Source organism: Vulpes lagopus, chromosome 1 (genome assembly GCF_018345385.1).
Source record: "Vulpes lagopus strain Blue_001 chromosome 1, ASM1834538v1, whole genome shotgun sequence".
NCBI classification, from domain to species: Eukaryota; Metazoa; Chordata; class Mammalia; order Carnivora; family Canidae; genus Vulpes; species Vulpes lagopus.
This window is the reverse complement of record NC_054824.1, coordinates 32015013-32029864: the sequence shown is the minus strand read 5'-3', so window position 1 is coordinate 32029864 and position 14852 is coordinate 32015013. Positions and strand designations below refer to the sequence as shown.

The 14852-nt window shown below is 36.7% G+C and overlaps 1 protein-coding gene across 4 annotated transcripts in view; it reads left to right on the top strand.

Annotated features, from left to right (window-relative positions):
• Positions 1-366: 366 nt before the first annotated feature.
• TTK (TTK protein kinase) overlaps positions 367-14852 on the top strand; it is a 40753-nt gene continuing 26267 nt past the window's right edge. For 3 of the 4 annotated variants that reach the window (XR_005983142.1, XM_041725576.1, XM_041725566.1), the window contains exons 1-11: positions 369-498; positions 760-982; positions 1653-1793; positions 4144-4366; positions 4719-4825; positions 7291-7434; positions 8505-8619; positions 8780-8852; positions 8948-9039; positions 10470-10557; positions 11468-11591. Coding sequence is in view for 3 of the 4 variants with exons in the window: in XM_041725576.1 (XP_041581510.1) it covers positions 916-982; positions 1653-1793; positions 4144-4366; positions 4719-4825; positions 7291-7434; positions 8505-8619; positions 8780-8852; positions 8948-9039; positions 10470-10557; positions 11468-11591 (1174 nt within the window). In the remaining variant the exon portion in view is untranslated. Of the gene's footprint in view, positions 499-759; positions 983-1652; positions 1794-4143; positions 4367-4718; positions 4826-7290; positions 7435-8504; positions 8620-8779; positions 8853-8947; positions 9040-10469; positions 10558-11467; positions 11592-14852 lie in introns of all 4 variants that reach the window. The other variant, XM_041725586.1, reaches the window with a different exon arrangement.

The following is a 14852-nucleotide window of genomic DNA, read 5'->3' as shown; positions in this document are numbered from 1 at the left end:
GAAGGGCCGACTCACAGGCATCGTTTAGGTCCTGATGCTGGGACTAACGGTCTCCGTCACTAGCTTCCTCTCGCCAGGTAGCCCTGCCCAGGGGTGGCTCCCTCCCCGGCAAGAATCTGGGCCGCCTAAGACGGGGCAAGGCAGGAGACCCGGCCTGGTGACGCCCGGGACGCCCACCCGGCTACAGCACTACGCTACCGCCCGCGCAGACCGGGAGGAGTCGGAGCGCAGGACCCCGCGCGGCGAACGGGGCGGTCCCAGGCGCGCGGGCGGTGCTGACGCGCACGAGCCAATTACGGCAGACGCCCCCACGTGACCAGAACCGACCAACCGGCAGCCGCGGCGGCAGCGGCGGGGAAATTCAAACGTGTTTGAGGAGAGGGATCTGGATTCCATCTTTTCTTCCCGATTCCGCTTTCCGGCGGTGTTCTTCCCTCGCAGACACACACCGAGGGACGGCGGCGGCCCGGGTGTGGGGCTCCTTAGCCGCGGGGGCCGGTGAGTGGTGAGGGCGAGGCGGGGAGGACTCAGGGCCTGGTAGAAGGGGGGGGCGCGGCCACACGAAGGGAGGGGGAGGGGAGGCTTCGCTGCTTCCGCCTCTCCGGTGGGTGGGTGGAGGTGGCGATTTTGCTGAGGACCCAGGAAACGAGAGGTGGGTGTGTGCCTCGCTGAAGAGAGAGCCTGGCGGGCCCCTGGGGGGGAGTTTTGGGGACAGGAGATCGTTTCCCAAAGGATTTGCCCTCTTATCTGGTGTTTTAGGACTGGGAGAGGAAACGGTGACCTCGTTCTGACAGTTACCTTTTGAACCCGACTTCAGATAGTGGTGTCTGGCTGCCCACTTTATCGCCCCTTTTCACTGTCAAGACTCGAGGTCAGGGGCGGTATTGGTAGTATTTGCCCTGGGCCACCGGGTTAATGTCTGAGACTCTCAAACCTGAGAGTGACAGGATGAACTGCCCTTTGCAGCATCACCACCCTGCAGGTGAGCAAGTGCTCGGTGCTAGAAGAATACAGTAGATTTCTTGGTTTTAGCATGATTTAAGATAGCAAATCATAATTCTGCCAAATAGGCATAAGAATAAGCCTTCTAATATCCCATTCATCAATAAAAGGCGATCATGTTTATTGCATTTTGGCAATACGCCTTGGAAGAACTTGTAATGTGCAGATTGACTTGCATACAGCTGGTGAATAAAGGAATGGTTATTATCAAAAACATTCTTTATATCTATATGTCACTGCCAGAATCCAAGCAAACGTTCCCTCACATTAAAAAAAAAAGGGTTTGCACATGGCCCAGAGGAAATAGTTCTGGAAAAAGTGAAAGTGTGGAAGAAAAATGGAAAGTTTGAAAGTAAGGACGGGCAGCAATTTCTGTGTTGTGCAATGGCTTCATTGAAGTTTCTTTTGGGAAGAAAAGGCGTACCTGGCCTATTGGAAACCTTGCTGGACAAATTATAAGGATATGCTGTTGTTTTTATGCACATAGCTTCACAAATACTACTCTGATAATATCTGTGTTTAGATGTGATAGTATAACGAATACTTTAGTCTTCTGGGTTCTAAAAGGCTAGTTAAAACATCTTTTTTCTTTAATGCTAGTAAAAAGGAATGATGCCCAGTTCTTTTTTTTTTTTTCTTTCTTGCCTTAGAAATGGAGGCTGAAGACGTAGGTGGCAGAGAATTGACAATTGATTCTATAATGAACAAAGTGAGAGATATTAAAAATAAATTTAAAAATGAAGACCTTACTGATGAACTAAGCTTGAATAAAGTCTCTGCTGATTCTACAGGTGAGTTTCTTTTCTTTGAGTGCCCGCTAAGGTAAAGGAATGAAGTGTTAACCACTTGCATTTCACAAATACACTTTTTCTCAGTAATTGTTGCTTACCAATTAGACTACAAACACCTTATATTTTAACCCTTCTGTGTGGAAATGTTCCCATGTTTTTTTTGCATTCCTAAAAATAGAAACCGTTTACAGTGTACACTTAATGCTTGCATTACTGTCAGCTGTTCTTTCTGTTGATACGCCTGCCAACAGTAGATATGCCATTTTTTTCCATTTCATTTTTGCTGCAAACTGAGAACCAGATGAATCGTAATGAAATGATGTATACACTTAAAGTCAAACACTCAATTTTTGGTAGGGGAGAATCTTCCTTTTATCCTATTATTACTCCTTCTTTTATTCTATTCTCTCTTGCCTACTCTGTTTCAGTGACCGTGGTTTCCCTGCTCTCTCCTATATGCTAGACCTACCCCAATGCCTTTGTTCTTGCTCTCTGCCTTGAACACCGCCCCTGAGATATCTCTCTGCTCTTAGCTTTTCCAAGTCTGTTCACAGGTCCTCTCAGTGAGGCCTTTCCTCGCCCACCTATTTAAAATAGCAACCTGTTGGTGTGAGCATGTATATACTTTCCTTGTATTATTTGTCTCTATAGCACTAATCACCTTATATCTAATTTACTCATGAATTTGTTTGTTGTCTATCTCCTCCACGAGAATGTGAGCTCCATGAAGGCATGACTTTTGTCTGATTTGCTATATCTATAGAGCTTAAAATGGTGCCTGGCATTTATTTATTTATTTATTTAGGTGCCTGGCATTTAGTAGATACTTAAATTTTTATTGGATGATGAAAGAAAGTCCCCAAAGTTTAATACCCTAGCTTTATGAGCAGTTAGGTCAGAAGCCTAATTCTTTCTATATTTCAGATTGTTGGGGTTGTTTTAAATGTGACTTTTAGATAAATTTGTTATATCTATATTGACCATTAAGTGGGTGAGGGATTGAAAATAAGTGGAAGACCCTGAAGTCTAGTCATGATGGCAGATCCTACTCACTTGGAACAACCTAGAAACTGATCATTTTGGTGTTAAGCAAAATCTTAGAATATTACCATACTTTATTATGTGTATTTAAATAATGTTAACAAAGCTTGCACACCAAGATGAGTCCTTATTTAAAATTCTTAGCCCACTCAAAACTAAATACTTAACATGTATTGATAGCTGGGATATAAGTCATTGTAAGTATTATAAGCATCCATAGATGCTTAAAACCATGGTTTCTAGGTGACAACAATTTATATATTCACTGTGCTGCACTGTGAAATATGCTTGGCATCAACTGAATACTAACACAATAAAGACACAATTTAAGTTCTGAGTAGGGAGAGAATGGAGTACTCAGAGGCATGAGGAATACATTTGCAAACAGTGGTTTTTAGACATTTTGCAGACTAATTTTTTAGGAAAGCAATGGAAGGGAGGTAAAAAAGTGGAAAATGAAATTAATATCAGCCCAGATTAAAATTAAAAAGCAGAGTTATGAACATGTTATGTTTTAGTAAAAAGCAGAAACAACAATTTTTTTTTGTAAAAGCAAAGATTTTGCCCTTATTGAAGGTAACTAAAACTCATAGAAATGATAGTTTCTCTGGGAAATCTGAATGTAATAATGTGAGTAATGACTAAAATATCCTGAACAGGAGATTGATATTAATTCAATTTGTCTTTTAAAAATGACTGACAGTAAGTAAATCAATCAATCCATCAATCAATCACAACATGAAAATTCTGGAGGTAACTTGGAGGGAGAAGAAAATAACCATACCGGTTATCTTTTATAAATTGGTTTTGTTTGACTGGGTTAAATGTAAGTTTGAGATATATGGAGATTGTGTTGGATGGATGAGGTAAAGAAGGGTATGTTAGGAATGCAACAGTAAGTTTTAAAATCTTTAATGAGTAAGTCATTGATGAATTTTCTAACAAAGTTGTTATAGGTGTTGGTGGGAGAGGCTTAGGTTTTCTTTGGATAGTTAGAGTGCTGAAATAGAATTAAGCTGGTAGAGCATAAAATTTTCTTAGACTACATATGGTCTTTTTAAAAAGCTATTTATAAGAAAACTGTTTCCAAAGTTTTTCTTTCCTTCAAAATATGTAACTTTTGGAGTAAGATAAACTCATATAAAGACATATATGCAATAAATAAGTTGCTTATATTTATGACTTGTTGAAGTTTTAAAGGTTTTAAGGAGTTCATGTACATCTATACCAAAAATATAAATTATTAACTAATTTGAAGGGAAAGTGCAATTTGGCATTTGTTATGGTATATTTTGTTCTTCTTGTTCAGATAACTCGGGAACTGTTAATCAAATTATGATGATGGCAAACAACCCAGAGGACTGGTTGAATTTGTTGCTCAAACTAGAGAAAAACAGTGTTCCTCTAAATGATGCTCTTTTAAATAAATTGATTGGTCGTTATAGTCAAGCAATTGAAGCCCTGCCTCCAGATAAATATGGGCAAAATGAGAGTTTTGCTCAAATTCAAGTGAGATTTGCTGAATTAAAAGCGTAAGTATTCACTTTTTAACTACATTTAACTACATACATAGCACATAACTACATTATGAAAAGAACCATGTCAGGGTTGATTGTAAGAAAAGTAATATTTTTTAACCAAATTTTTTTGTTTAGAATTTACAAGTGAATATTGTAAACTCTGTTTACTATGTACGTATTTCCACAAGAGTTACATATTCTGGACTCTGCCTAAAAACATTTTAAAAATCAACTTATCAGTATTTAATTTTACGCGCAGAAAAAAACAATATCCCACGTTCCTTGGAAAATTGAATGAGGAGTTTTCAAACTTAGGTAGCTCTGTCCTTTTTCTTAAAATTTGACTCTGAAATCTTTATTACAGTATTCAGGAGCCGGACGATGCCCGTGACTACTTTAATATGGCCAAAGCAAACTGCAAGAAATTTGCTTTCGTGCATATATCTTTTGCACAATTTGAACTATCGCAAGGTAATTTGAAAATGTCAAGTCCAAATTTTAATAGATTGCTTACTGCTGTAACTCACATTGTAGTGTTAAATCATATATATGAAGTAGAATTCTGTGGCAAAAAGCATGAAAGTTGATCAGATAATGTGGGGGAAGAATGCCGCTGACATATAAATGCAGAGAATATTTGTTATTTTAGCTTTTCTACTTGTGAGGCATAATCCCTGGAAATAAGCCGGAAAGTTGTGTTTGTGCTATTAATTAGATTCAGGAAATGTCTAAAGGAAAGTAGCTTTTTCACTGAATATTTGTGGATAGAAGGACATAAGATACTTACGTTGGCATTTAGATAAAGTTTCCTTATGCTTGGTCTCATAATATCAAGATACACATCAAAATATAATTGTAGCATTAATTGGTAGTTATCTTTTTTAATTAAAAAGACAAAGCAAACTACTGTAGGACCTTTTATTTCTTGTTCATTTGATTCTTGTGTAATCTGGACTTTTTTGGACAGAACCATGAGAATCTCTTCAGATGTTTTTAGCCTACCCATTCTTTAGTCTTTTCTTTTTCTCATTTTCCAGGGCTTTTGGATCTGTGCTCAGTCTGCCTTCTGACCACATGTTTCTAATTTTCCCTCTGCCTTATTTCTGCTCCAACCACAATCCCATTTACTACCAGTATGCATGCATTATCACTATTGGTTTGGCTCAACCAGAATCCCCATCCCGCTGCCCAAAGCAGGGCTTAGTCACTGGAGTGTATTTCCCAGGGTTGAGGTTGGAGAAAAGCATTGCAAAACCTCAGGAAATGGATTGAGAACCCTGAACTTTTACTTATTTACAAGATTTGAGGCCTAGTGATCTGAATCATCTCTAATCCATCCTGTGCACTGTCAGGTGACTTTTTAAAAAAATCATTCCTTTTCTGCCTAGGAAAATTGATTCCTCCTTGCTAATTAGAGTAAGTTTGGCCAGGCCTTTAATACCCTCTCTCCTTCATTCTACTTAAAACATTTGTTGAAGTATTACGGCCTATCAATAGCAACTGTAAATTTTATACATTAGAACACATAAATACTGAAAATCTCTAATTTTGTTATCTGTGAAAAAGAAATAAACTATCACTGCAATGTAGTAGTGGCCTCAAGGTCAAAACTGTGATTATTTTGAACAAGGTTATGAATAGGCTTTCAGGAATTATGTGCATCTGTGAAATCATATGTGCAGTTAAGTGTGTATATATATTTTTGTAAGGTTGGTGGACATTCCACATTTTTTATCAGACTCTCAAAAGGGTCTATGACCTTGTTAAGCTCCCTACTTACTAGTTCTTATCTAAGCCTACCTTTCTTTTGCTGCCCTAAAAATTTTATTTTATTTTTTTTAAATTTTTATTTATTTATTTATTTATTTATTTATTTATTTATTTATTTATTTATGATAGTCACACAGAGAGAGAGAGAGGCAGAGACACAGGCAGAGGGAGAAGCAGGCTCCATGCAGGGAGCCCGATGTGGGATTCGATCCCGGGTCTCCAGGATCGCGCCCTGGGCCAAAGGCAGGCGCCAAACCGCTGCGCCACCCAGGGATCCCGCCCTAAAAATTTTAAATCCTAAAATACCACTCTTCTGAATAAATGTATACTAAGCCACTATCAGATATGTTTATATTCTTAAAATTTGTAAACTGTCAGAAGCTAGAAGCCATCTCTCAATCATTTTTAAATCCTAAGTGCCAAGTGTATAACATAGCTGAGTGGCTCCCATAAATGCTAACACATTCCATATGATCCATGTTGTATACATTTGATATTGATAAATTCTAGACAAAATATATTGAGTAAGTTTGCAGTTGAAAGAAAATTTGGTGATTTATTTGTATTCAGATAATTATGGTAATCTCAATTATTTTGCATTTTTGGGATGGTATAGCTAAGTCTGGTAGCTAAAGGCTAATCTTCTCTGTTATTACTTTTTAAAATATAGATCCTTTTGATGGAGGATTCTCTTTAGCAAAAGATGTCAACCTTAATAACTAAATGTTGTCATGAATGATAATTATACTGTGTTGTAACAGGTTGGTGTTCTTAGGACTATAATAACATCTAGGATTTAGTTTTCCCTTTTACTAAATTCCCTAAGTTTTGTTTTATTTGATTTTTACTGCCCCGAGTTTATACTACTTTGTTATATTTCTTTTACTTTTGAAAACAGACAGTAAAAAAAAAGAAAACAGACAGTAGTGATAAACTAATGCATAATTATGTTAACTACATATTACATAAGTAAACTGACAGGCATTATTACCAGGAGAGAGAAATTGCTTTTATTTGCTAATGAAATAAGGTACATGAATCTTGGAATAAATATTTTTGCCTAAACCTTTTAAATTTTTAAATTTTCTCCCTAGATCCTGATGAATAAGTATCTGAGAAATAGAAGATTGCTGCATTAAAATGACAATTATTTTTTACTTTGTTAGGTAATTTCAAAAAAAGTAAACAACTTCTTCATAAAGCTGTAGAATGTGGAGCAGTACCACTGGAAATGCTGGAAATTGCCATTCAGAATTTAAACCTTCAAAAGAAGCAGCTGCTTTCAGAGGAGGAAAGGAAGAGTTTATCAGGTAAATGTATTAATGTGTACTACTACTTTTCTGTGGCAAAAAATTCAGGATAATTTATTTATAAAGATTTTATTTGTTAATTAGAGAGTGCGAGAGAGCATGCACATGGGTGCACAGGCAGCTGGGGCAGGCCACTGAGAGGGAGAAGCAGATTCCCTGCTGAGCAAGGAGCCCCATGTGGGGCTCTAGCCCAGAACCCCAGGATCCTGACCTGAGCCAAAGGCAGAAGCTTAACCCACTGAGCCACCCAGGCACCCCCAGGATAATATTTTTTTAAAAATACCATCTTTGTAGGGGATCCCTGGGTGGCTCAGCGGTTTGGCACCTGCCTTTGGCCCGGGGCGCGATCCTGGAGTCCTGGGATCGAGTCCCGCATCGGGCTCCCGGCATGGAGCCTGCTTCTCCCTCTCGTGTCTCTGCCTCTCTCTCTCTCTATGTCTATCATGAACAAATAAATAAAAATCTTTAAAAAAGAAAATACCATCTTTGTAGAATGATCAAAATCTAAGATTAAATTTTAGATGTAAAGGAGGTAGGACTTTAAGGAGTAACAAAATCTTTATTAACCCTGTTGGATTTTTTTTTCTTTAATCAAACCCATTCGTAACACATTAAAAACAATTCAGTCTAAGCAAGAGAGTGACTTTTTATTTTTAGAAATAGGGACTGTGCCTTTTTTCTGGGGAAACAGGTGTGTCATGAAAATTACAAAGTATAGTTAGAGAATTGTAACATCTTCATGTCTGCGTGTCATATTTGGGAACGAATGTTTACTATAAATTATCTTCTTAGATATTCTTTTTTATTTTTTAAGATTTTTATTTATTTACTCATGAGAGACACAGAGAGAAGGCAGAGACATAGGCAGAGGGAGAAGCAGGCTCCTCGTAGGGAGCCGGATATGGGACTTGATCCCGGAACTCTGGGATCATGCCTTGAGCCGAAGGCAGATACTCAACCGCTGAGCCACCTAGGTGTCCCATCTTTTTAAATATTCTTGTTTGTGAGAATACTTTTTGTGTATTTCTTGTGTCTTGATAAACTTAATTACACTTGAAATTTTTTTACAGTATCTACGGTATTGACTACTCAAGAACCATTCCCCAATTCACTTGGACATTTACAGAATAGGAACATCAGTTGTGATTCCAGAGGACAGACTACAAAAGCCAGGTTTTTGTATGGGTAAGGAAACTGAATTTGGTTTTTAGTGTTCATCATACATTTACATTATTTATACATCTGCAGATGTATTTTCACATCACAGTAAAAATACTAGCAGTTAATAGAAATACATATGTTAATATTATTCTTTTAAAAATTGGGATATTTTCTTTCTGTGTAGAGAGAACTTGCCCCCTCAAGATGCAGAGATAGGTCATCGAAATTCCTTGAAACAAACAAACAAAGCTAAACGGGTAAGTTACTTTTGATCTATCTTGATTAAAATGATAGCAGTAAGGTATATGTTTATTTTTTAGTTAGTTACCAAATCTTTCAAAAATTTTTTTAGTCATGCCCATTTGGAAGAGTCCCAGTTAACCTTCTAAGTAGCCCAGATTATGGGAAGACAGATGGTTCAGTTTTACCAAGTTTTACTAAAAGGTATGTTTGAATTTTAATTTTTCAATTTGTTTTCAATACTCAAAGATTGATGACAGAATCCTTTATTGCATAATAGTAATTATGATTAAATATTTAGTATTAAAGGTTACCAAGTCTCTAAATGCTATTAGGACAAAGGGATGAGTAGGAAATATGACTTTATTTTGCTTTTTCACTCTTTAAAAATCAAAGGAATGGGGGGCAACTGGCTGGCTTAGTCGGTGGAGCATGTGACTCTTGATCTCAGTGTTGTGAGTATGAGCCCCCATCTTGGATGTAGAGATTCCTTAAAAATAAAATCTTAAAAAGGAAAACTAAGGGAATGATTAGCAAATTAGGAAAGAAGGAGAAAAAAAATATTACATCAATATTAAGCTTAAAAGTTTATGAAGATGTCCCTGGGGTAAAAACTAATGTTTGGACATTTCTTGCTTATGGGTAACCTCTCTGGTAAGACTGTCTTCCTCATATATATGAAAGTCTTCATAGGAGGAGTGGAAAGAGATCTAGAATTTCTTTACTAGTTTATTCAAGGAGAAGAGCAGCCATCAGTGGGAAAGATGATTAATTCGCTCATTTGCTTCAGAGCCCAGAGCATCAAGAGGTGGGGCAGGGCAGGTAGAAATGAAATATTGTTCATCATATCCAGTGTGTTCTCCTTCCTTCAAGTTGGGGTATTTATCCCTTTTTAAAAAATGGGATCTAGTATTCCAGTTTAGCTAAAGAAATTTTTCTGGTCTGTTCTTAACTAACCATTCTTGATTTCTTATTTCTATTAAAAAGCCTCCTTGGATTCCAGAGAACCATTTTACAAATAAACTTCGAAAGTACAACTGCTTGTTTTTAGTTGGCATCATTCTTTAATTAAAATCTTGTCATGCATAGGGCTTGACCAAAGATAGATATTAAGAGAGCATTTTGGTTATCCAAAATCTAGAAGATAACTTTTGTTGTCTCCACTTCAAACACCTAGTTGAAGAATAAAGGAGACTTTCTCCCAGTATAAAAAAAGAACAAAACCAAGCCAGTCATTTTCTTGGTGTTTGTAATGACAGACTATCTACTAGGCATGGTAGAGGCACATGGGAAGGTTTGTACTCTGGTCCTTAAGCTACTTCAATCTGAAGTGTAGTTTTACCTATATTCTGCTGTCCCATTCTCCATTACCACAGTCATACTTAGTTACAACTGTTACTTAATACATAATGAAGTAATACCTATCTCTGTTGGTTTTGTCACTGCCAGAACCTAATTTAGATCCAATTTAATTACATTTGTATTGTAATTATGCTATTTAAAATTTTTTTCAAGAAATCTTTCTAATTAAGTGTACATATTGTTAAAAAGTCAACTTTAAAATGGAAAAAAAACACATTATAAAGATTAATTTCAAGTTAAGCTTTAAAACAATTTTGTTTTGTGGGTAATAGACAGATGTCTGGATCAGAACGCCGAGATATAATTGTGCCTGGATCTAAATCAAGTGGAAATGATTCCAGTGAATTGAGACATTTAAAGGTATTTTGATTTTTAAATCTTTACATGGAGTAAAGGGTCCTGGTCCTGGATCCATGGAGTTTTTTCTGGAGAAGGTATCCAACAGAGTTCCTGCAGCCCCAAGAGTTATAAGGACTACTAATGGGAAGTACTATGGAAGTCCTAAACTGTTCCTCCAAAATTGAGATGGTAGAGAAATGATCGGTGATCTCCCGGGATACCTTTGAAGTAACAATTATTATGCATATGTTTAAGTAGATTAGTTGGCGTGGGTTTGGGAATAGCTGGGGAGCCATTCCCCCCCAACTTTTGTTTCTTGATGTGTTTAATTATTTGATCTGACAGGGCATCTTATGCAGCAATGAGAGTAAATTATAATGTATCTTTGTGAATTCAAAGATACAGTTTTAGTCTCTGGTGCACTCATTTTTAGGGGTTATACTATTCTTATTGTACTTGAGTTCAACTGCTGGCCTCACAATTTTTGTAATTCCTTTTTCATGGTCTGTGCTTATTGTTTTAACTAATCATATCTATCTTAGAGAATAGTTTTTGGATTTAGAATAACTACTGTTTTAGACTTCTGCAAATCTTAATTTTCACTAATGTTATTTTTGGGGTAAAATACAATCATAGTAACAAAATAATGAGACATATTTATGTTGGATTCAAAATTTCAGTCTCTTTTATTAAGTGAATATATTTTAGCAGTTGATTATGTCCTTTGAAAGCACATATGGCCATTCCCAATGCCCTAATCAATAATTCAAGAAATTAATATTAGAGTTTGTCTACATCTGATTATAGTAGGTAATTTACTTAGCAATCTTTTCACATAAATGAGACTTCAGTATTTTGAACACTAAGACAAATTAGTGCTGTTATTGTTTATGAGACTTTATTTTTTTGATAACTTATTCTTTCCATGTAGTCTATTCAAAATATCAATTCCAAGGAATCTCTGATGTCAGATGAGAAGAGTTCTGCTGAACTTGATACTGATTCAGTAACACTAAAGAATAAATCTGAATCAAGTCTTCTAACAAAATTAGAAGGTAAGAGAAACAAAATAAGCTTCCTTAAATAAAAACACTTTGTTGCTTGTGAAAGTTGACCAGCCATCTAAGAATTGCAATGTAAGAGTGTACCTATATCTCTTCATTTTGTATGCCAGTTGAATGATGTAGAATGTTTGAAAATTTATTGAATTCTGCAGCAACAGAAGTTTATTTGACTAAAAGGTCCATAAAAAGAAGAGTGGAAGGACATTACAATGGGGTTGAGTTAGGTTTCTCAGTTGGCTTGACAAATACTTTCTGGGAAAAAAAATCACAGAAGCTGTATCTGTAGGACAATTCTCTCTTTTTTATCAAACATTTGATTTTCCACTATATGAGTACTATGATAAATGTTCTAAGGGTATACAAATGAATGAGACAGTGTCCCAAGGAGATTGCCATCAAGCATGGAAGAGAGACTTTTAAATATAACGCTGTGTAGAGTTTAGAAAGTGTCATGAGAACCACGTAAATAAAGTGCTAGAGAACTCAGAGAGTAACATGAAGAACTAATTGATTTAGGGTAAATAAGAAAATGTTTTATGGAGGAAAAGAAACACAAAGAACTGTTTGGGTTTAAAGAGGAAGAAATAGCTGTGATAGAGTATTTTGGATGGAGGGAATAGCAAAAGCAAAAGAATAAAACATTTAGAAACCAAGACAGTCTAGTTACAGTCTAGAAAACTGTAACAGGTCATATAGAAGTGGGAGATAAGACTCGTAGACTGAATGCCAGGCTTAAATTTTTTTTGTAGACCTCAGAGTACCATTAAAGATTTTTGAACAAGATCACAAATTGGATGATTCCATCCAAACAAATGTTGCCAGATTGACTATTTTTTCTTTAATTGGACAGAGGAGGAAAACTGGGACAAACTAGGCTTGCTGAAACTCTGGTTTCCAAACGGAAACTTTCCTGGTATTAGTCCTGGAAGTTTCATACATCAGTTTGACTTGACCCTCAGTCCCCAACAAACTGGGACTGTTAATCACCTTGGAATAATCTCTTTTGTCACTATTTTGACTAAGAAGAGATTCCTAGCCCTAGTATTTGAAGGGAATTTTCATGGCATCTATTATGAACTGGTATTATTGAAAAATCATCTTTACCAAATATGCTTGTTAAATAGTAGTAATCTGACACCTATTTTAATGTTTTTCAATAAATGCTTGTTGAGTACCTACCTAAACAGTGCCTGTGATACCTTCTTACATAGTAAAACTTCAGTCACAAAATTTCCCAAATCATAAGAGTACAGCCCAGTGAAATAGCATTCCATTCATACACATTTCTTATGGGTGTATTCAGAGTGAGGTTATAGGGTCACAGGATGTGCATGTGTTCAACTGTGGCAGATATGCCAAATAGTCCTATAGAATAGTTGTGCGATGCCTACGTGGCTCATCGGTTGAGCATCTGCCTTTGGCTTGAGGTGTGATCCCAATCCTGGAAGGGAAAAAAAAATCCCTGCATAGAGCCTGCTTTTCCCTCTGCCTTTGTCTCTGCCTCTCTCTCTGTCTCTCATGAATAAATTTTTTTTTTTTTTTTTTTTTTTTTTTTTTTTAAATGATAGTCACAGAGAGAGAGAGAGAGGCAGAGACACAGGCAGAGGAAGAAGCAGGCTCCATGCACCGGGAGCCTGATGTGGGATTCGATCCCGGGTCTCCAGGATCGCGCCCTGGGCCAAAGGCAGGCGCCAAACTGCTGCGCCACCCAGGGATCCCTCTCATGAATAAATAAAATCTTAAAAAAAAAAAAAAAAAAAAAGAATGATTGTACCTTTGACCAGATATTTTGTTCTTCCTCCATCTTAGTCTCAATTGTTTTATTGTTGGTTTTTAATTTTAGACATTTGGATGCTGCTATTTGATATGTCATTGTGGTTTTATTTATTTATTTTTTTAAGATTTTATTTATTCATTCATGAAAGACAGAGAGAGAGAAGCCTGGAGAAGCAGGCTCCATGCAGGGAGCCCAATGTGGGACTCAATCTCGGGTCTCCAGGATCATGCCCTGGGCCAAAGGCAGGCGCTAAACTGCTGAGCCACCCTGGGATCCCCATCATTGTGGTTTTAATTAGCACTTCTCTGATGACTTACAACATTAAATATCTTTTTCTGTATTTATTGGCCTTTTGGAAATCCTTTTGTGAAGTACTTGTTTGACTCCTGCAATTTTTTCTCGTTGATACCCAGGAGATATTTATATTATCTAGATAAGTATCTTTTGTTGGATATATGTATTACAAGTAACTTTTTCCCATTATGTAGTGAAGACTTTTTAAAACAAGAAATTCTTAAATATCAAGCATTTTAATTTATCAGTCTTTTCCTATGTGCTATTTCCTGTGTCTTTAAACAAATCTATTCCTATTCTAAGATCTTCCATATATTTTAGATGATTTATCATTTTGCTTTTCACATTTGGATTTATCTTCTACCTGAACTTAATATTTGTGTATATGTAAGATGAAGTATCAAGATTCTTTTGGGGGGATCCCTGGGTGGCACAGCGGTTTAGCGCCTGCCTTTGGCCCAGGACGCGATCCTGGAGACCCGGATCGAATCCCACGTTGGGCTCCCGGTGCATGGAGCCTGCTTCTCCCTCTGCCTGTGTCTCTGCCTCTCTCTCTCTCTCTCTCTCTCTGTGACTATCATAAGTAAAAAAAAAAAAAAAAAAAGATTCTTTTGGGCTTTTTTCTCATATAGATATCCAGTTGGTCTAGCATTATTTATTGAAAAGACCCTCTTTTCCCTCACTGAATTATAAATTAAGTGATCTGTGTGTGATGTCTGCTTTTGGGTTCTTCTCCATTTCATAGTTCTTTTTATCTTTGTGCCAGTATTACCTTAATTACTGCAATAAGTATATCTGTCAGTTGTAAAATCTTCCAACTTCATTCATCTTTGAGGTTATATCAGCTATTTAGGCCTTTTGAGTTTCTGTATAAATGTTGTATAAATGTTAGGATCTATCAGATGCAAATGCCATTTTGTAAAAAAATGAGATTTTTGACTGAGATCCTAACGGGACAGGTTGACATCTTAACAGGTGAGTTGTCTCATCCACTAACCTGGCAAATCCCTTCATTTAAGTAGTGTTTAAATTGTTATCGAGAATCATTTTCTGTGTAGAGATCTTTCTTATCTTTTGCTAGAGTTATTCCTGTATATCTGATATATTTTTGATGTGATACTGTGATGATGGATAGGATCTTTTTTTTTTTTTTTTGGATAGGATCTTTTAAAAAGTTTTTT